At 40.4% G+C, this 22,290-nt stretch overlaps 1 protein-coding gene across 2 annotated transcripts in view; it reads left to right on the top strand.

Moving 5' to 3' along the window:
- MAN1A2 (mannosidase alpha class 1A member 2) overlaps positions 1 to 22,290 on the top strand; it is a 138,126-nt gene that overhangs the window by 68,372 nt on the left and 47,464 nt on the right. For both annotated transcript variants that reach the window (XR_013956361.1, XM_080612219.1), the window contains exons 5-6: positions 248 to 328; positions 20,680 to 20,774. Coding sequence is in view for 1 of the 2 variants with exons in the window: in XM_080612219.1 (XP_080468345.1) it covers positions 248 to 328; positions 20,680 to 20,774 (176 nt within the window). In the remaining variant the exon portion in view is untranslated. The remainder of the gene's footprint in view (positions 1 to 247; positions 329 to 20,679; positions 20,775 to 22,290) is intronic.

Raw genomic sequence — 22,290 nt, 5'->3', positions numbered from 1 at the left:
TTCCCAAACAACTTTAATTGCACTTTGTGGTGATAAGATTAGAGAGCAGGAGAAAAACTAGTTTGATTTTTAAAAATCAGTTGAAGTTATAACTAGAATTATCATTTGGTGTCATGAAGATGTGCATGGGAAGTTCAGTATGAATCTAGATACTGAAACAATACAAACAAAGCCTCTGCTTTGATGATTATTTTCCCATTCCTGATTAGGGAGTTAGTTAAATATTGACTCTTTCTTTCTGTTCTAGAATTCTGAAGTATCTGTTTTTGAGGTCAATATTCGCTTCATTGGCGGTCTTCTAGCAGCATACTACCTTTCAGGACAAGAGGTAAGAAGACATGAATGTATCTGTCAAATTTAATGTATTCTAGCAAATGTTGCATAGGAAGAATTTTTTAGTCTCTTGGCTTCTCTGTAGTTTGCAAACTAATTTTACAGCAGTAAGTTGTCTAAAGTAACCAAATTCTTAGATTATGAGAACTTCAAAACTTGTTTCTGTGCTGGTCTTGGCCAGTTTAGGACCATTTTATTAGAACTTTGAAATGCTTCTTTTATCAAAATGTTTTCAAAAGATATATCCACTCAAGTAAACCTGAAATGTCAAGTCACTAGCTTCTTGTTCCAATAGCTTGGTTTGATATTCTGTAATTCCAGGAAGGTAGAAATAATAGTTTTGTCACTTGTCCTGCAAGGCTGTAGTTTTACTTCACAAAAGAGCTACGTAATCTTACAATTTTCTTTGGGACAAACTGAGAAACATCAAGCCAATTTTATCCCACTTTTGAAACTTCTATTGAAAAAGATTGGATACTTCTACTTCTGAGCACTTGTGCAAAGACATGCTTAGATTGAAAGGCTGCATATACCCAAATGCCTGCAACTATGGACTTCTTTGGTCCAGCAATAACATTGCTGTGACCTCTTCACATACCATGCTCGATACCATGCTACAGATTAAGTCATAGGTTTTCTGATATCTTTTGATATATTACCTATGTCTTTGATTTGTTTGAGTTTATCCTTTATTTTTCATGGCCCTTCTAAAGCCTAAAACATCTAGCTTCCAGACATACTTCATGGCTTAAGGTTTGATGCACTTTCAGGTGTTCATATCATAGAGTCATAGTGGTTTACGTTGGAAGGGACGTTAAATATCATCTAGAGTTCCAATCCCCTGCCACGGGCAGGGATACCTTCCACTAGACCAGGTTGCTCCAAGCCCCGTCCAACCTGGCCCTGAACACTGCTAGAGATGGGGCAGCGACAGCTTCTCTGGGCACCCTGTGCCAGCGCCTCACCATCCTCACAGTAAGAGTATGTGTCTTTGCCCTAAAAAAAGAGCACCTTATACGTATCAACGAATTCCAGGGATTTTAAGCCCACAGCTCTAAAAATAACCAGGAGAAAACCCCATATATGTTGGTTCTTTATGTCTTGGGCATCATTCTGGGATCTGTGAATTTTCTGTTATAGGAGTGTTTTCTCTTTGGAAGAATAGCTTAGTGGCAAAGCAAAAAACCCAGTGTATATGTTAAAAGAAACTGCTAGTTTATTTTTCATCAAGTCCTACCTGCTTCACCTTCTTTACTGTCAACACTCTTCAAGTCCCCCATCTGCAGTCGGATCAACTGCTAGCAGTGCTTTCTGCTGGTGGTTCACGTGGTCTGTTACAGGAGGCCCAAAGGGAAGGAGAAGCACATAATTTTGCACTTCCCTCTCCTTTGTAGCAACTGAAAAGCTGACCTTGCGTTGATGGGAGTGAGCCTTTTTCTGCCTTCAGAATCTGCTAGGTTTAGGTCTTCCTCTGGAGTTTGCTCACAGCAAACAATACACACCATACACAATACAATTTTTATCTTATGAATCCATGGGTTTTATGGTTCTTGATGCCTATCAAGGCATTATTTAGCATTGACATAAAGGAACAGCAGGTTCCTTTATGCTTATTCCAGTTCCCTAGACTTGCTGTATAAGAATGCTCAGTGTACTTTGTGGTTATCTTCAACTTCTTATCCAACACTAATAAAATAGCTTGATATCACTTTATTGCATGTAATAGCGCCGGGGTAGAAATGTAGAAATGCATAATGGAAGAGTATCATGTATGCACAGAGGTCAGAGTGACATAAAGCACTTGCAATAGCACCTTTTTTCTTTTTGTGAAGTGCAAGTTACACTTTTATTTTTAGATTGGAGCTGTTCATACAGTCTTTTAAAGTCTCTTCCTCTGGAGGTTTCTCTGTTACTTGGAAATCAGCTATATTTAATAGCTGGTTTCTCAGGATGCGGCTCTGGAATTCTTCCATGGTATCTATGCAGTTCTCTGATTAAAGATTTTGTTCAAGATCAGTCATACTTGGTGATTGCTTTTTCACTAGGTGACATGAGGTTTTCTCTTTACTATGTATGTTGGTATTGGTAAATTATTCTTTTCAACACAAATTATCTAATTGGTCTTTATTTGGCATATGATTGATTTACATGTTCTTCCCCTTCTTCATCCTATTCGTGGATCTCGGTCTTTCTGGGCGTCAGGCTACTTGATACTGACTTCTGAGAACAGGAGGCCTGATGTATAAAATCACTGCCTGTCCATAAAGCTCTCAGCTTCTGGTGCAAAAAAGCAACAACCAGGCAAACAATAAGAATGAATGGCACAAAGTAGAAAAGAGCTGGCTGATCTTTCTGTGCTAATGCTGAAACAACAAAGCTTGCCAACACCACAGCTAGAAGCTGCAATAGAAGTTACAAAATTGATCCATGATGAGTATACCTGAATGTTTGATCTGTGAGGGTAGGCTACCAGGAGACCAGGAATTACAATATTCTCAAAGCTTAGGACAGTAAAAGTTCTGTCAGATCCTGAGGTAGGGTACCACAGTAGAATCTTAAGCAGAAGTGGGATTTTCTTATGGTGTGCTGAATCAAATGGTCCAAGAGCTATAATTTCCATTGTGCTGTTCCCACACCTGATTAGTGAAGGAGCAATAAATATAAGGAAGACATCGCAGACCAACAATGCCAGCAGAAACAAGGTGCAGTTCTTAATATTGGCTATGTGAAGTTCTTTGAGCCCCTCAAGGCAGATGGAGATTCTTGAAGGATCTTGCAGGATCCAAGCCCATTGTTCCTCATTTCTGAAGACCATCCAAAAGGCAGCAGTGAGTTGCTGAACCCTGCTACGAGTGATTTCTTCACTTCCAAGCTTTGTGAAGACACTGTAACTGAACTTTCTGCTCTCTAAATGGGAGTTTGTTCAAGGAAAAAGACAAACAGCTGTAGAGCCCAGGTGGTGCATACATACAGAATAATCCTGTAATTAAACACATTATGAATGTTCATAAATTAAACACATAATGAAATGACCATAGGAGCACTAAAGCATAAGCAACATAAAGAACAACAGTGATCTTTGCAAAAACATAAGGATGCCAGTTGACTGCTGTGTGTTCAAAATTTGATTCCTTTACAGTTGCAGTTAATGAATTGTGGTTGCTTCTCTTTGGCTCCTGCCCAATAGCCTCTGACAGTGCCTGTACCCACTGCTAGAGTGAATGTGATACACTCGTATTACATTACATGCCAAATGTCTGTCCAACTTCTCAAAGAATAAATAAGTAAAGTCCAAATTTTTGAGGAAATCTACAGGAATGGTAGTATCTTCACAGGGATCCCAATCAAAGGAATGTCCTCTGTTTCTGGATAGTGTGGCATCTCCCTTGAGTACTATCTTTGAGTACCATTTATTTGTTCCTTAGAGCATCCAGAGAAGTTGCAGCTTCCTTTTTCTCTGAGGCAATTCTAGTGATGAGGCCCCTGCCATCACCATCATTCTCAACAAGGAAGGAAGACAATATAAAGGCTGAAAATGTGAATTTCTTATGGGTCTGGAACCAGCCTCATAAATAAATCTGACTATCTCTGCTCTTAAGGAATCATCCCTAGTGAGAAGAGACTAGGAAGCAGTAATAGGCCTGTTCTGTGAGTATTTCTAATTGTATCACGGGCTGTAGAATGCATCTTCCAAGGTGGTTTTTCTGAGTGTGCATTTTCCCCATGTGCTACATGGGGTGCTACAGCCACTCCTCTGTTCCAGATCCGAGATGGTCAGTAGGTGTCAGGGTGCTTAGGAGGTCTGCATGCATATGGATGAAATGCAAACGCAGCCAGGGGGAAAAGTGAAGGGGAAAAGCTTCTGTGCAGGAGTATTGGCAGGTGGGTGGCTAACACCTGTGTTTATGCACCCAGGATGAACATTCTGTTCTTACTCTTTTCTGTAAAGCTCTGTTGAGCATGTGTGCCATAAATGTTCATTCATGAAGGTTTGCAGTATTCTTGTGAAAGTGCCTGTTGTCATGCTAATCTCAAACATCGGTAATTGGATAGTGGATAGACTTAAGGATAAAAGTACTGAAGCTGTTCACTGGAGTTGGGGTGCTTTAGTGAACAGAAGTATAACTTCACCTTTACTCAGCAGTTAGCACCCTGAGTGTCTGTGGCCCTCACTGACACATTAGAGTCCTTAAAACTGAAGATTGAGAACATTTCCTGAAGCCAGGTGAACCAGAAAAAGGAATGTTGCAGTGAGCAGTGGACTGTGAAAATCTAGGTGTAACTCTCTTGACTGACATCTGGTAAAAACTGTGTTGAGCCCATGGCTTCTGGGTTTCTCCCCACAAAGTTTCACTGCAGCTGTTTGCAGCAGGTGTCAGGGTTTGGTTCCAGTTATTGCATATGTTGTGGTTTGTAAAGCAAGTGATTGACAATTAGGATTATTAAGGGACACTTACATGCTTTGCCGTGAGCTCATTTGTTAATAGTCCATAAAGAGATTTGTAAGGTGTGCAAGGAGTAACACCATCTTGCCTTTACAGTAACTAAGCATCTCATCTGGTATGAACAGTGTTTGTCTGTGGAGAGAATGCATAAGCTACTGTTGACTGCTTGCCTTTTTTCCATTAAATGGAGCTTCACAAATCATTAAAGCTCCTGGTGTGACTGGTAGTGGCAAATAAAATACTCCTGCTAGCAGTAACACATGGAATGACAGAAGATGGATAGAGGGTCAGTTGTGTGGCGTACGTGGCTGTGCTTGAGTAATGGTCTCAAGTAAGAAAACAAAGTGAGTATTATGTTGTGTGATAGTTGCAGGAGAACACACCATTATGATGAAGTGTTCTTGTTGCTGCTGATTTATTAATACAGTAAAAGGGGTAGATTACTGTTTTGGTTTTTGTTGAACAAAGTTAGTTATGGTATTTGCAATACCATAAACATATATATATAAGAATATTTACTGTGTTTACCTTTGCCAGCCTTAGATATGAAGCATTTGCTTTTCTTTTGATTGCCTTTAGCATCTGTATAAGCACCATTGAAATGACACATTTTTTGGACAAAATAATAATAAAATACGTGGATAAATCAAGCCTGAAATCTCATTTAAAATAGAACAAGAGATGGTAGCAACTGCCTGGTACTCTATTGTCGTGGTTTAAGCCCAGGCCGTAAATCAGAACCACGCAGTCCACTTCCCCCCCCACCTTTCTTCCCTCCGCTTCTGGAGGGACGGGGAGGAGAATCAAAAGAAATGCAGCTCCCACGGGTTGAGATAAGAACAGTTTAATAACTAAGGTATAACACAAATCACTACTGCTACCACTAATAGTAATAATGATAAAGGAAATAACAAGGAAGAGAATACAACCGCTCACCAACCGGTACCTCACCCCCACCCTGCCATGATCCAGCCCTTCCGGGAACTCTCAGTTCTACCTCCTGGGCATGACGTGCTGTGGTATGGAATACCTCTTTGGCTAGTTTGGGTCAGGTGTCCTGTCCCTGCCTCCTCCTGGCTTCTCCTCCTCCCTGGCAGAGCATGAGACTCTCAAAGTCCTTGGTCAGTCTAAACATCGCTGTTATCAGCCCTGTTCCCAGGCGGAAAGTCAAAAACACAGCACTGCACCAGTAGAAAAAATGACTGCTACTGCTAAACCAGGACATCTATTAACAGATAATCAAACGAATCCTTTTCAGCAAACTGCCAGGCACCATCTCTTCTCTTCAGGAGACTCCCTAGTAAAATTATAATATAGTATATTATGCCAACAGATATCCCCAACAACTGACCTATCTATTTAAAGTATAGGGTTTTGGTAAGCAAGACAATGTGTTTTGTAAACTGGTTTCACAGAAGTTTTGACTGTACCTATGAAGGGGCTTTTCTAAATGAAGTTTTCCTTCAAAGGTTTAAAACTATCGAAAGAGATAACAGCGTTGTATATGTGCTAGCCAATGAAGATTGGATTTCAGTTTGTTGCCAGAAGCTGAGCTGCTTATTCCTAAGTAGTCATGACAGCTCCCTGGTCCTTAGGCAGGACACAGCCTGAAAAAAGAAATCCTTTTTTCTCTCTTGAGTGTTAAAGCATTGTCACATGTTGGGCAGTGCCACTGCTTGCTGCAGTGCAGATAGTAAACCTTGTAATGTGTTTACTAGGCTGTAGTAAGCATTTTCTGACAAATTACACATAGCCCAATTTATTGCTGCATTTTGGTACCCCAGGGCAACCAAGGAGAAGACAAAGAGGGTGAAACTGACTTCATTGCAATTTAGTTCCCTCTACTTAAAGTCTGATTGGAAATAGCATGACCTTTTAGTATAACATGCTTTAAACTGATGCAAATAAACGACAAGCTGTTAGAATTAGAAAATACATTAACTGTGCAGGGGTAGCCACTCTTAAAGCTTACTCTTTGGTCATGTTCCTGTAGAGGGCTACAAAAGCTGAGAAAGACAAGATCTTTTGCAGCTACTCATATGCCACGTATCTCCTGATGACCATGTCTATTTTGGCTGCCTCTTCAGTAGTTAAACCGGTCATACTGATGCTGATGGGCACCAGTCACAGCAAGCACAGTATCCAGACATTCATTTACTGGCATTACTGTTGGCACACTAATACATGACTTTCTACCCAATGAGTTTTCCTATGTTCTTTCCTCCTAAGTTAGTGTCTGCATAAAGGATTTTCATGCTTGAGCTGATCCAGACAGGGAGCATGGCATTCTCTTTTGTCAACTGAAAATGCTGCTCTTTCAGTAGGATATCTTTTCACTTTAAACCAAAACAACGGTATGACTCTGGACATGATACCACTTTAAAACCAGGTGTCTTTGGCTGGTGTTGCCTTTTTGAACTTGTTTTCATTCAGTGCTAACTATTACATTTTCCTTTTCAAAAGGAACTTTAGAGATAAGAATAGGTACTGTGAGAGAAAAATAAACGCCATGAATGCTACAATGACTGTGAAGGAAAATTACTAAAACCTAGCAAAAATATTAACACAAATCACGTTGCCTCTAATGACATGTGCAGTCATCACAGGAGAAAGAGGGTGCACTCTTCTAGTCTCTTAGGAGACAAGAGGCTGCTGTCTACAGTAGGATTGTGTTATCATTTATGAATTGGATAATCAGCAAACAAATCTTTAAAGAAGTGACCAAGAAATTCTCAAGCCTTTTAACATTCATCTTTAAAATTCAAAATAGAAAATTGCAGATAAATGCCTAAGCAAAAAGAACCCAACTATATATGTCCAGGTTCAGAAAAGGTCCTTTAAGGTGACCTAGGTATCCGTGAGATAGTTTGTCTGATTTAATTTCTCTTCCCTATCCCAGAAATTCAATTAATGGAAAATAAAAGATCGTCATTGAAGTAGTGACTTGACAATAAATATTCTCAGAAGAATTTATAGCTGATTGTAGATTTCTCATTCTGAAACGACAAATAAATAGAAAACTCCAGAGAAATGTAATCAATTGTTCAACTTGGTGTGTGTAGGTTAAATCCATTTTAATGTTACTAATGGTGTAGATGCAGGCTGTAACTTACAAGAAGATCAAACAACCCATGCTGGCTAGACCAACATGGGAACAGGACCAGGGAATATGTTTTCAGTAGCTATAGCTATGAAGAGTATGTGGAACTTGGAAAAGGCAAGGAGGGCAGTTTGAATTTTGGAATGAAATCTTGTGGCAAAAGACCTATGAGCATTTGGATTTATAAATAGTAGTTCTGACTACAATGAGGAACTTATTTCTGCTTGAAACTTCGTGGTAATCGTGCTCTTAAAAGGATGTGCAAAACCAGCAGAAGAGGTAGGAAAATAATGAAAAGGTAGAGGACTGACAGTTACGCCTCCTGGACACATGAATAATCAGTATGTGGTATAAAACTCAGTCCAGATCTATCTCTGGAAGCAATGCTTTGCTTAAATGCTACTTACTGATGTGATTATCAAGGTAGCTTGATAATTATAATTTATATAGATGATAACATTGTTGCTCTGTTGAGCCTTTGATTTTTGTTTGCATGGCATAAAATAGTCTTTGCATGTTATTTCTGGCCCTGAGATCTCTAAGTTCTGCTGTAGGAGATCAGGGTGTTTTTCTCATTTTTCAAAAGAAATGTCTGCTTTTTCAAGTGCTTTGCAGAATTTATGCAGCTCTGAAGATTTAGTGCTTACTAAGTCATTGCTCATTGCTTTTATCTGCCAAATAATTTTCTGTCAGAGCTTGGTCCTAATACGTAAATTAACTGTAGATGAACTAAATATGTCTGTAAATCCCTGAAAACAAACCTATTCATTAAAAACAAAACCAACCCAAACAACATGCAAACCACTATTAACGCATTTCATCAGTGCAGTGTAAAGCAATGGATTCTGCGTCTGATGGTCTGTAAAGGATCTGGTTTTGAAGAAGTAAAAGCTATGTGATTTTTTTTTTTTTTCCCTAGATTGATTTTGCATTGTGATCTGTAACATCGAGTCATAAAATAGGTTTGGAAAGGACCTTAATATCTAATTCCAACCCCTCATCATACCAATGAGAGGAGGGAGGCTCTGTGTGTAAAAAGTGCACATCATGTGAAACAATATGTAATTTCATCTCTGTTTAACTGGTTTTGGGTAGGCAAATACAGTCTAAAGGGGACTAAGTAATTTCTGGCAATGTCTAAAGGGGAAATCAAGATTAATTTAAAATGAAGAGCTTGGCAGCACATTCAAGAGAAACAGGAGACAGGAATAACTGAGAAAGAAAGTAGAAATTGATAAGAGTGTAAAAAAAGATGACCTGGCAGAGAAAAATATGTGGGGAATCAAGGAGAGATTTGACATGAGTGAAGAACATTTTGGGAGAGGGTATTACCACAAAGAAAGCCAGTGTGAAGAGTGATTAATAATCAGAGAAGGTAGATAATTTTTATTGCACAAAAATGATTCTCATAAGGCTTGTAAGTATAGCACAAATAGCTTAATTACTTGTCTTCAGAACCATTTCTTAGGGTTTTTTATATAGATTTTGCTTCTTAAAAACCGTAGAGGGACTAGATCGTCGGTTGGGTTGGGACCTTCAGGCACAATGCAGTCTGTTACTTAACTCAGTAGAGCAATGGGTAGTACCAAAATGCCAAAGATCGCTGATTAATTAGAGAGATTCATTCTTACCATTTGATTTGCTTGGTTGCGTTTCGCTATGAAGGCATGTTGAAAGGCTGATATATTGGGGTCAATTCTAGGTCCTAAGAATATGTTCTAGAGATGAAAAGCATTCTTCCCCTATCAGATTCCACAAGATGTTTCTCATACTCCCATTCCTTACAACTACACTCTTGGCATTTCCTACATAGTCCCTTGCTATGCTTTGTCTGCTTTGGCCTGTCATTCATTCCCTGTCCTTCCTTCTCATGCCTTTTGTTTCTTCCCTTCAGCTCCTATTTGTGCTCTCTTAACAATTTCCCTGACACTTCCCTTTCTGTGAGGTGGGAGACTGGAAACCCTATCTTTTACTACTTCTGTTTCTCTGCTGGCAAAGCTCCATACTGATCTTCTGTCCCTTGATGGCGCTTTTGTTTGGTTTCCTGATGGCCATTCGGATTCATTTTTCTCTCCTTTCTTTCTGCATTCCTTCTTTCCACACTCTTTAAATCAATCTTTCTTGCTGCCAGCAACTAGCAGGAAAACATGTAACCCAGATGCCAGATATTGTCTGTGCTCTCACATCTTGGTTTCCTGTGCTACCGCAGCTCCTGCAACAACAAGAAATTGTCTGAAATGAGTCTCTTTTAAAAGCCCTCTTCTACCCTTAGAGCATGTTTAGGCATGAGTGCTGGTTCAGTGGTGGTCTTGGCAGTCCTGGGGTAATGGGTGGACTTGATCTTAAAGGTTGATTATATGATTGGTATGTTGTGCAAAATCAAGATTGTTGCTTCTAGTCCTGAAACGATTTACTTACAAATGTAACTAATCTGGAAGGTTAATACTGCTTGTGTGGGTAAATTTACAGTGAAAAAGAGATATGAAAAGCAGGAAAGAGGAAGCATAAAAATTGCCTAGGCTGGAAGCAACTTTCTAATAATAGTAATAATAATAGAAGAGTAAATAAACTCGAGAATACCATGGGTTTTGGCTTAGTTAGGCAGGAGGAAAACCAGTGCAATATATCTCTTCTGGGAATGATCAGCTCGAGGAGGCATTTATATGCCAGTTTTTCATTACATTTATTCTGAATTTTAAGGGATCTGTGGTGTTGACTGACGGGTGTAAAATGCTTCAGATTTGAAGTCCCTTTAAAAATGGAGAATGTTTAACTTTTCTACTCAGATATGCATGAAACCCATGCCAAGGAAGCTGACACAGCTATTGAAGTGAACAAAATGATACGGTTTAATTGAGATGTTATTAGCCAGTGCCAGGGAGTTAAAATGTGATTAGCTGGGTGGCCAGTGTATGCCAGATTTTTATGGCTAGGTCTTCTAGAGCAAAAATTCCAAATATTTCTGATAAGTTAATACATGCCCAAACTTTCTCATGTGGATTTAAACAAATAATAAATAGTGTGAAAACAATGAATATTTCATTGGATCCTAAGATGTTTCAGTCAACAGTAACTAGATTCTGTTGTCCAGGAAAGCAGCTTAGGAAAACTTAAAGTAAAAGATAAAGATAACATCACTTAAGAATTCTGTTTGCAATTCTTTCTCTGCTGGTGGTAGAAAGCCACCATAGTATTTATTATCTTGTATCTAAGAAGGAGCATTTGAACATATATTTGCTAATTTGTAAAATATAAATAGGAAAGGTCGTATTCAACCAGGTAATCTGTCTTATCTGCATGTAACTAATGCAGTTCAAGTATTTGAGCAAGTACAAAGCAGGCCACGAAGATGATCAGGGGCTGGAGCACCTCCCGTATGAAGGTAGGCTGAGAAAGCTGGGGCTGTTTAGCCTGGGGAAGAGAAGCTGTGAGGAGACCTTAGCTTCTGGTATCTGAAGGGGACCTACAAGGATGCTGGAGAGGGACTCTTCATCAGGGACTGTAGTGATAGGACAAGGGGTGATGGGTTCAAACTGAAACAGGGGAAGTTCAGGTTAGATACAAGGGAGAAGTTCTTTACTGTGAGGGTGGTAAGGCGCTTTCACAGGTTGCCTAAAGAAGTGGTAAATGCTCCATCCCTGTCACTGTTCAAGGCCAGGCTGGACAGAGCCTTGGGTGACATGGTCTAGTGTGAGGTGTCCTTACACTAAGAAGGTGACATTTTTCATCTCAGAAGTCTAGAGTCTCTAGGAAAGAGGAGACCTGGTAGCATGGGGGTATGAATGGGCCTGTACAGTTGTGTGGGCTTTACTGAGCTTTTTATTTCAGAAGGAGAATGTGCACAGTTGCTGCCTTTTCCTTTGAAGTCAGGATAATTCTGATACATGGCATTAAATCTTTTTTACAAGTTGAGTCTCTGAATTTCAGACAGACATACTAACAGACAGCAGGACTGTGTAGCCATTATTTTTAGATCGGAAGCAACTGTTATATCACCTAATTTCATGCATCATCTGAAACTGAACAGCCTTTCTTGCCATCCTACCGTTCGTTCAAATTGTCATTCAAAGCAGATCTTTCAGGGAGTTAGGCAGCATGATTCTCTTTGTAGAAATCTGATTGTGGTCTCACTGGCTAAAGAAACCATCAGCCTAGTCTGCATGTTTTGAAAACTAAAGGAGTTTCATAAAAGCGCTTCAGAATGTTATTTTTCTTTTTGCGGAAAAAAATACCTGGTTTGGCTTTAGAAACCTGTAAAGGGAAGAGAGGTCTGGATCAGAATGGGTGCAGGAGGAGGCAGTCATAAATGTTCATCAGTGTTTAAATGTTGACTTCCTGATTTTTATTTTTTTTTTATTTTGGTGTTATTTCTTTTTTATTTTGGAAGAAAGAATGTTTCATGAAGCATTTTAGTGTCTTATGAAACAAGTAAATCAGCAAGCTATGTAGTATTGACGTATGAAGTAATTTCTGCTTTATCCTGTTGGTCTTGACCAGAATTATCCTAGCACAGGAGGACTCTGCAGCAACAGTTGCATGAATAGAACAACTGGTCCTGTACTTCCATCAGGGTGAATTTGGCAGTGTTTAAAAACTGTGGAGACTGTTAGAATTAAGGCATCAAGCCCAGTTTCTTTCTGTCTGCCTGTCAACATCTTCTGCGCAAACAGCTGCATGCCTTACAGAATTGTACATTAAGAGGCTGAGGTTTAAATTGGTGTCATTGGGTACCAAAGCTAATACACAAGATGAATGGCATCACCCTTAGATCACTCCTACTTTCAAAAAGGGCAAGAAGGAGGACCCAGGGAACTACAGGTCAGTCAGTCTTACTTCAGTCTCTGGGAAGGTGATGGAACAACTACTCTAGAAAAACTACTCTGTTCCCTGGACTATGAGTGACAAGGTGATTGGGAGGAGCTGCCGTGGATTCCCAAAGGAGAAGTCATGCTCAGCCAACCCTGAAAACCTGTGATGAAATGACTGGCCTGGGAGATGAAGAGAGGGCAGTGGATATTGTCTCCTTAGACTTTAGTAAGGCTTTCAGCACTGTCTCCCATGAGATCCTCAAAATGAAGCTGGTAAAGTATGGGCTGGGTGAGCTGGTAGTGAGGTGGATTGAAAATTGGCTGAATGGCCAAGCCCAGAGGGTAATGATGAGTGGTGCAAAATATATTTGGAGTCCAGTAACTAGCGGTGTACCTCAGGTATCAATACTGGGTCCAGTCCTGTTCAATATCTTCATTAATGAGGCAGAGTGCACCCTTGGCAAGTTTGCTGATGACAACACACTGGGACCCACTCAGAGGAATCTCAGCAGGCTGGAGAAATGGGCTGACAGGAACCTTATGCACTTCAATGAAGTCAATTGCAAACTCCTGCATCTGGGGAGGAACAACCCCATGCACAAATATATGCTGGAGGTTAACCATCTGCAAAGCAGCTTCGCAAACCAAGTTGACCATGAGCCAGCAATGTGTCCTTGCTGCAAAGAGAGTGAATATCCTGAGCTGCATTAGGAGTGTTTCCAGCAGGTCAAGGGAGGTGATCCTTTCCTTTTATTCAGTGCTGGTGCAGACCCACCTGGAGTGCTGTATCCAATTCTGAGCTCCCCAGTAGAAAAGAGACATCAACATACTGGAGAGAGTCCAGTGAAGGGCCAGAAAGATGTTTAAAGGACTGGAGCATCTCTCATCTGAGGAAAGGCTGAGAGAGCTGGGACTCTTCAGCCTGGAGGAAAGAAGGCTTGGGAGGGACCTTGTCAATATGTACAGATATCTGAAGGGAAGAAGTAAAGAAAGCAGAGCAAATTGACACCACAGCCATTTTAAGTTGACACCATAGTCCAGATTCAAGTTGATTCCTCTTTTTTATTAGCTCTAATCTTAGACTGATGAGCTGGAGTTTGATTTTTAATTTTCATATTACTTTTTTCCTGTCATGAATCTAAATTCCTAGAGCATCCTTTTTCAGGATATGTCTTCTCTTGTTTAAAGATTTTCACTCTTTCAGAAATGCTAAGTATTCTTCGTCAAGTACTTTGGTAGTCATTACAGCTCACCAAAGACAGAAGAAGTACTTTAGCTATGACATTGTCTTTACAGTATCTGCAAATATTCCTTCCTTGAACATCTGCTATGGCTCAAGAGACCTACAATGCTGAAGAGATGCTGTTGTATTTATGTAATTCTACATTTTTTTGGCACTATAGGTGGTGTAGTTTGTAGCTGCCTTACTAAATCTCACAGGAACATGGATTTGCATTCTCTGGGACCAGTTCTTCAATCATCACTCACAAACATCTATAAAAAATATCCAAAGTGCTCTCCCACTCTCAAGTCATACTATGATAGCTGAAATGTTACCAGAATCTAAATTGCATCTCCTTTATCTCACAAGATGCCTTTGTAATTAAATCCATTAAATTTATTAGAAGCAAATATGTAAAGAGGTAGTAATTTCTTCATTTCATGGTAGCAGGGTGGTCCCTGCTTGTAATAGGGAATGCCCTGGGAACACTGTAAAACACAGGAGTGTTTGTGAACTTGTGCAGTATGTCTGTTTTGTGTGATGGTTTCTTGAGGATCAAAAGTTACCAAACTTACAGAACCAGCCACATTGCATAACCACACACACTCACTAGTTAATAACTCAGATTAAGCAGAAATCTGGCCTTTGTTACTGTGTAAGAAGAATGACTCAAAGACTGATCTATGCACATAAACAAAAGAGATTCATTAGTTGTATAAAACATCTATAATCCCCCCTTAGAGTTAGAAACAGAGGCCAGTCGAGGCTGTTTGCCATTCACAGTGCTGAAATAGAACACCTAACAGCAGTATTAAGCATAATCTAGTCTTCTTAGAGATGCAGCAATGCATCTCAGCAGTCATTGGTTACATCAATAAGGCTTTTGAAGGCTCATCCTAATCTTTAAGGCCTTTTCTGCTAAATGTTTTTGCCTTACTTGGATTAATAGACTCAGAACCAAGCTTTCATATTGTGGGGTGGGTGGCAGCATCAATTTAATGGATGAAAATGATTCAGGCCCTCACAACTGGTCTGTAGATACTGATTGACGGTTTCATCTTAATGAAAGATTCACCCAATTTAAGAGTTGAGATTTGCCTTTTCTGGTAATTTTCACTCTCTTCCATTTTACCTGTAAACAGCTTGATTTGTATTTGATGTGGGAAAAATTCTTCCATTGCTTTACAGCATTTGCAGAAGGAAGCATTAGCCTACCTAAGACCATGTAAACTGATAGATTTAGTGTATTAGATTTTGGTGTGTGAAATGGAAATACTTCTCCAAGTCTGTGGTGGCTTCTGAAACACTTCTGAAATCAATGTCTGTATGTTGAGACTGGACAGAACAACTCCCCTGGGATTACTACACATTTACCTAGAACAGCAGGTTTGCATCTCCAAACTAGGATGTCTTGCTAGAGCTGTTAGAGGGTCTTTACTTTAAGAAAACTCTGATCTGTTACCTGCACATGCTAAATTCTGTCGTTAATGCAAGGTGGGGGATGCACATTTGAAAACAGATGGATTTAGCCTGCAGGAACAGCACTTCTTGGAGAGCAGTTTCTGTGCTGCCCCTTCTCTCTTACAATGTTCTGTATTCTGGAGCACATAGCAAAGAAACTGGTGGGTGGGTGGTCTCTATGGTTTATGCACCAGTTACAAAGGTGCTGTGTGAGTCTACAGGATAGGTAGTAGATCCCAAGAGAGACAAAACACTTTCCTCTTACATGCATGGAACAAGCCATTTGATTCACTGGTGGTGGTTGATTCTGGCTGGACACCAGGTGCCCACCAAAGCTGTTTATGACTCCCACTCAGCTGGACCGAGGGCAGGAAAACAGAATACAACAAAGGCTTGTGAGTCAACATAAGGACAAGGGCCATCACTCACCAGTTACTGTCACAGGCAAAACAAACTCCACTTGGGGAAACCAGTTTCAATTATTGCCGGTCAAATCAGCTCCAACAAGAAGATAAAATCAAATCTTAAAACATCTTCCCCACCCTTCTCTTCTTCCTGGGATTAACTTTACTCCTGATTTTCTCTACCTCCTCTGACATAGTGGTGCAGGGGACTAGGAATGGGGGTTGTGGTCAGTTCATCACAGATTGTCTCTGACCCTCTTTCTCCACAGGGGAGGACTCCTCACACTCTTCCCCTTCTCCAGTGTGGGGTCCTTCCTGTAGGAGAGAGCTCCATGAACTGCTCCAGTGTGAGTCCCTCCCACAGGTGCATTCTTCAGGAACAGGCTGCTCTAGTGTGGGTCCCTTCTGTGGGGTGCATCCTTCAGGGACAGTCTGCTCCAGCATGGGTCACCTGCAGGGTCACAAGTCCTGCAGCAAACCTCTTCCAGCATGGGCTCCTCTCTCCATGGGGACACAGGTCCTGCCAGGAGCTGCTTCAGCACTGGCTTCCCACAGTTCACAGCCTCCTTCGGCCATTCCTCTGTCTGGTTTGGGGTAATCCATGGACTGCAGGGGGATATCTGCTCCACATGAACCTCTGTGGGCTGCAGGTGAATATCTGCTCCACGTGGACTTCCATGGACTGCAGGAGGATGTCTGCTACACCATGGACCTCCATGGGCTACAGGGAGAAATCTGCTCCACATGGACCTCCATGGGCTGGTCGAGGATATCTGCTCCTCTGTGGACCTCCATGGGCTGCAGGGGGTTATCTGCTCCACTATGGACCTCCATGGGCTGCAGAGGCAGAGTCTGTCTCACCATGGTCTGCACTGCAGGCTGCAGGGAGCATCAGAGGGTCCTCTGCTTTCATCACCTGGAGCACCTTCTCCCCTTCTTCGTCACTGACCTTGGTGTCTGCAGAGCTGGTTCTCTGTTTTCACTCCCCTCTCTGTCTGTAGTTGCACAGGTCTTTTCCCCTTCTTGAACACATTACCCCAGAGGTGCTATCACTGTCAGTGATGGGCTTGGCCTTGGCCAGTGATGGGTCCATCTTGGAGCCAGCTGACACTGGCTCTGTGTGACAAAAGGGAACCTTCTATCTGCTTCTCACAGAAGCCACCCCTCTAGCCCCCCACTACCAAAACCTTGCCAGATAAACCCATTAGAGCAGTATAGCTGGAAGAGCAGTAAGGAAGCTGTGTAGATCTTAGTCTTCTGTTCCCGGGCAGAGTCAAACCACATTGGTCTTTGTAGTTGCATGCATTGTACAGTGTGTTTTTACAAGCTGTATGGATGACTCTGCAGCAGAGTCACACTCTGGTATTAGTTATCCTTATAACCAACTTTTTTTTCTAATAACTAATTTACTTTTTCTTGCTTCATTTTGGTGTTATTTTGTATTTTTCATGTCCACAGAAAAACAAACAAAATCCTGTCTTTTTCATTGTATTAGCCTTTTATATACCGAAATTCATTCATTATCTTGTCCTCTCTTGAACGTCTTTTCTCTGAACTAAATAACCTCGATTCTTTTGCTGTTTCCTAATGAGATCTATTTTCCAGGCTTCCACTCATTTTGTTGCTCTCTGTTCTTTCTGCCTATATATTTCTTGAAATGCATTGCCTGCCAACAGGAAACTGATAGGGCTGAAACAGAGTCTATCCGTTCAACCTATTAAAAAAAAAAAAATAGGAGTAAAAATCTTTCCTGTGTGCTCAGCAACCACTTTGCCTGATGCCACCATGTTATCTAAAAGCTAAAGCTTTTATGGTAAGTCTGAAACTCAGTAAAAGAAGTCACTGTAATGAGCTCAACAGAGGACTCTCATCACATCTGCAGTCTCCCATAAAGGGCATCTCATCCGCTGCTGCTGGCTACATTTCTTTCTTTACATCTCTCCAAATATGCTCTTCTGGTCACTTTGCTCTGATAAAAACATATGCAACTGTCTTCCAGTTCTCACTCCAGTCTGCATATGTTAATAGTGGATTAGGCACTGGGTGGTTTTGTTATCCAGAAACAGCAGTGAGATAGGACTGAGGTGGCAGTAATGGAAAGTAAAGATATGTCTTCAGACAAGTTTTTAAGTGTTTCTTTGCATTCAGTCTTGGAGGGATATAGAGAGGTAATGTTTTAACTTCTGATGCTACATAGAGTCTTGAAGCCAACAGAGGTGCCAGGAGGGCACAGCAAGTTTTTGCAGGTTGTCTGAACATGGTTATGTGAAGTAGCAGTGGTTGCTGATGCTCTGGTTTGCTCACATGCTGAAGCGGCATATTGATTGCTTTGCTTTAACTGACCTTGTCTAGTTTCCCGCACATTTAGATTAGCTCAAACTTTGTTTCATACACTCTTACTAAAACCTGTTCCTAATGCTATAACTTGTTCCCCAAAATCATTGTATATTTCAAATTGATTAAAAGTTAGATAGCAGTAGATCGTTACCCATTAAGAATATTATTCTAGCAATGAATTTTCTAGGGAGGTTCTCTCATTGAATATTCTTACCTTAATGCTTCAGTATCTTTTATTAATGAATAATACAGTAGCACTTCCAGAGGGTGCAGGATCCAAAAGCTGAAGCTAAGCAAATATCTTTCCAAACTAGGGCAATTAACTGGAAGTCAACATTCTGTTCTGGATTAGGTGTTGAAGCTTGTCTGAACTAGAAGAACTCCCTTTGGATGACTTTCTATAGATTGTTCTGTCTGGTCTTGACCCATCTACTACTTGCAAATCTAAAAGTTCAGCATGAATTTTTGACATGTATTTGTGTATGCACATCAGGTAGTTTATATAGAACTGAGCTTTCAGTTCTCTTCAGGGTTTCTTTCTCCCCAGTTACCATAGACTCTACCTGTATTATACTTCTTACTTATATTATGCCTTCCTATTTTGACTTGGTCCTCTATTCAAGGTGAATGCGTTATCTTGATTTTATTGCTAAATTTATGCATATTTTCTCAGAGGTTGTCTTTTGTCAGTATCTTTCCTAAAAATCATTCAAGCCATATTGCCTCTCTTCACAGTTCTATCAAACTATATTCTGAGGTGTCCTCTTTTTCAGTTTAGACATATCCCATCTTACAATTCATTTAGAGTACCTCTGTAAAAGTTCTTTTTCCTGGCTCATTGCTTTCAGATCCACCTCCATCTCTCCATACTCCACTGCATCAAATACAATTAGATGTCAGCTTTAATATTCTTTTCTGGTTTATTTCACGTCTCACTAGTCATCTTTTCAAATATTAAGATATTGATCTTTTCCCACCTTCATATGAAATATGAGGATGCTCTTGATTGCTTGTTTTTCAGTAACTTTTCAGCTTGCTTCTTCAGTGAGTATCTCTTCTGTTTTCCTCCATAGACTTTAGAAAAGGGAGAAATCATTTTTATAAATCCAACAAAGCCTTTTATAAATCCATTCTTACAGTCCTTCTTAAAGCTTTTATTCTTCTTGATTACAGAATATTGCTCAGGTAGTTGATGATAATAGACTCACAGAATATGTCAAGTTGGAAGAGACCCATAAGGGTCATCGAGTCCAACTCTACCCCTCACTGGACTACCTAAAACTAAACCATTTCACTAAGAACATCTTCCAGACACTCCTGAACTCTGACAGGCTTGGTGCTGTGACCACCCTCTCAGTGAAGAACCTTCTCCTATGTCCAATTGAACCTCCTCTGATACAGCTTCATTCTATTTCCTTGTGTCCTGTTGCTGGTCACCAGACAGATCACAGAATCACAGAACTTGTCCAGGCGGGCCTTGAATATCTTTAGCGTAGGAGACTCCACAACCCCCCTGGGCAACCTGTTCCAGTGCTGTGTCACTCTCACAGTAAAGAAGTTTTTCCTGACGTTCACATGGAACCTCCTATGCTCCAGTTTACACCCAGTACCCCTTGTCCGATGTCTATGTTTCATAAGTTATTTGGGGGCATGGTAGCTCTTTTAGTTATATGTTCATACAATGCTTCAAACTGATTAATAATGTTATCTCCAAATAAAGAAGATACTTCTGCAGAAATGGAGTGAATACTGAAAATGTATGCTAGCAACTAGCTGGTAAAGCCAGTTTTATGTCATGGGGATCTACTAAATAATGCATTCTTTGAAAAAGGTGCTTCTTATAGGCTTAGAAGGAACTTTCTCTCAATTGTTCGTTTAACTAGTAAATATTAGGCTATGAATGAGGCTATTACAGAGTTATCGCCCAAAAGTAAGTAGAAGCAACACTAGAAATGAAAGACATTTTGTCCCATCAGTATTTCTATGAGTAGTCAGATTTGAGATGAAGATGAAGCCTATAATTATTTTTTGATACTTTCTGAATGAAGGAAAAGCGGCAGGGAACTGTGTATATATGGTTTTGCACAATGTTCATGAAACAATAGAAACTCTGTCTGCACTATATATATATTTCTTGTTAAAAAGAGATTGGAAGTCTGTAAAAGTTAAAATACTTGTGTGTGGGATGGGGGAGTTTTCTCTTCTCTTGATTTTTAGCTACAAAATATAAAGTATGGTTTAAAGACTCCTTTAGAAAACACTTGAAATTCCTTATACTGGTGGAGGGAGGTGGGAGGAGAATTTATTTCCTTCTTTAACTGGAACCTAAGCACTGTTGCTGGTGAATAGGGAAGGAAAGAAATGAAAATGACAAGTTTTCTTTCCACATTCAAATCTTAATGAAATTTATAAAGTGAACAACTGAAAAAAAAATATAATTTACCGTATTTTTTACAATGTAAAGCTTTTTAATACAAAGAGGTGGGTGGGGCAAGGAGGTTTCAGTCTTTTTAGTTCTTGGAGGTAGATCAGGCTTTGTAACTCTTTGCAATTGATCCTACTATCTTAGGTCTTCAAGATCAAAGCAGTGCAACTGGCAGGAAAACTTCTTCCAGCCTTCAACACACCTACGGGTATACCATGGGCAATGGTGAATCTGAAAAGGTAATGAATTTTCTTTTGTGGGGAAGTGTGTTCCTTCTCCTCCTTCCCAACTTACAATGAGTAATGGCATATGTCAGTTTTTCTTAGTAGTGGGACTGCAGAAGATGCTGCAAGACAAATTGGCATTCTGGGCACTTTAGAATAGTTCAGAGCATCCTGTCTCCTTAACTGCAACAAACTGTGACCATGTTGGTTTTTTTCTCCTGATTCTGCAATAAGAGTTCAATATGGCATTGGAACATACCCAGTGCGTTATTATATGTGTTGCCCTAGAGCTCAATCATTGGTTCTTTAAAGAGCCTATAGAAAAAAACAAAATAGTTTGCAGGCCATGGTTGAACTTCCTGGGTTTTATGTACTGTGTGAGCTGTATGTTACCTTTAGAAGACTCACAGTGTTTGAGAAAACAACGGGAAGCTGCAGATATTCATTCATCTTACAGTTCAGCTGAGCTATAAAGGCTAGTGTGCTGAAATCCACAATGATGCGTGGAGGAGAGGTTTCTTTAGGTGGCTGTTTGGGACTGACACTGAACTTAGATAGTCTTTCATTGCCCTGTGGAAGAGAATTGCCTTGGTTAATTTGCCCTATATTGCTTGTTCAGTCCTGGGATTTCCCTTAGATTAGGAGAGTGTTTTTGATGCAAGGCGTTTTTAACATCTTTCTTATGTACTTAAACAGTAGCTGAGTTGAGATGCATGTCTAGATTGTGTGTATACTCCTAAGCAATTCATGATGGTAAATAGCAGAGAGCTTTGAATTGTTCTAAATTGTTTTCCTTTTAGGAGAGACATTTGCTGTGCTTTATTAGACTGTGCTGAGGTTTGAGATGACTTTGAGAGCATTAGCCTTACATGACTTTTGGAGATCAGGAAACAATTCTCCCTTTGCTGTCATTCCTTGGGTGAAGACCATGGAGATGTGGTTTGCCTTTCTTTTGGCGCAGGGCCTCACTACCCTGCCCTGGTTTTCTCTGCTTTGCTCGTGCTGCACTTCCCCCTCTAGGGCCATTTATTGGATCTCTGTGCAATTAATTATTGTTGGGTTAAATTTCCTTACGTTCTTTCTGCACAGAATTATGGTTTACTCAGTCTTGTGTTCCTTCTGCAGTTTCATAGGGCTTGAAATTCCTCTGTGCATAAGTTAGGGGTTTTTTTTTGCTTTGGTTAGCAATCACTGCACCGTGATTCCAGTATGGTTGAAGGGCCCCAGTGGCCATCCTCCTCAGGAAGCAAAGGATCTGCTTCACTGGCTTAAGCAACACAGATGGTGAGGTTTAAGAAGCTGCAAGCAGTAGATGCATGGGTACTTATCAGGAAAACATGGAGGCTAAGCATACAGAGGACAGTCAGAAAGGCTGGACCAGGGAACAGGATTTGCTGTTGGTGGAAGGGAAAAGATTGGAGTGGCAGAAATTTCCTGCATGATGGTATTGTTTATGCATTTACTGCATCAGTCTCTTGTCTGATGCTGACTGGTTCTATACATTATCAAGACAGCAGTGGCTGGCATGCCA

Source organism: Psittacula echo (genome assembly GCF_963264785.1).
Source record: "Psittacula echo genome assembly, chromosome: 3".
Lineage (NCBI taxonomy): Eukaryota > Metazoa > Chordata > Aves > Psittaciformes > Psittacidae > Psittacula > Psittacula echo.
Note: the sequence above shows the minus strand (reverse complement) of the source record. Positions and strands in the feature narration are given on the sequence as shown.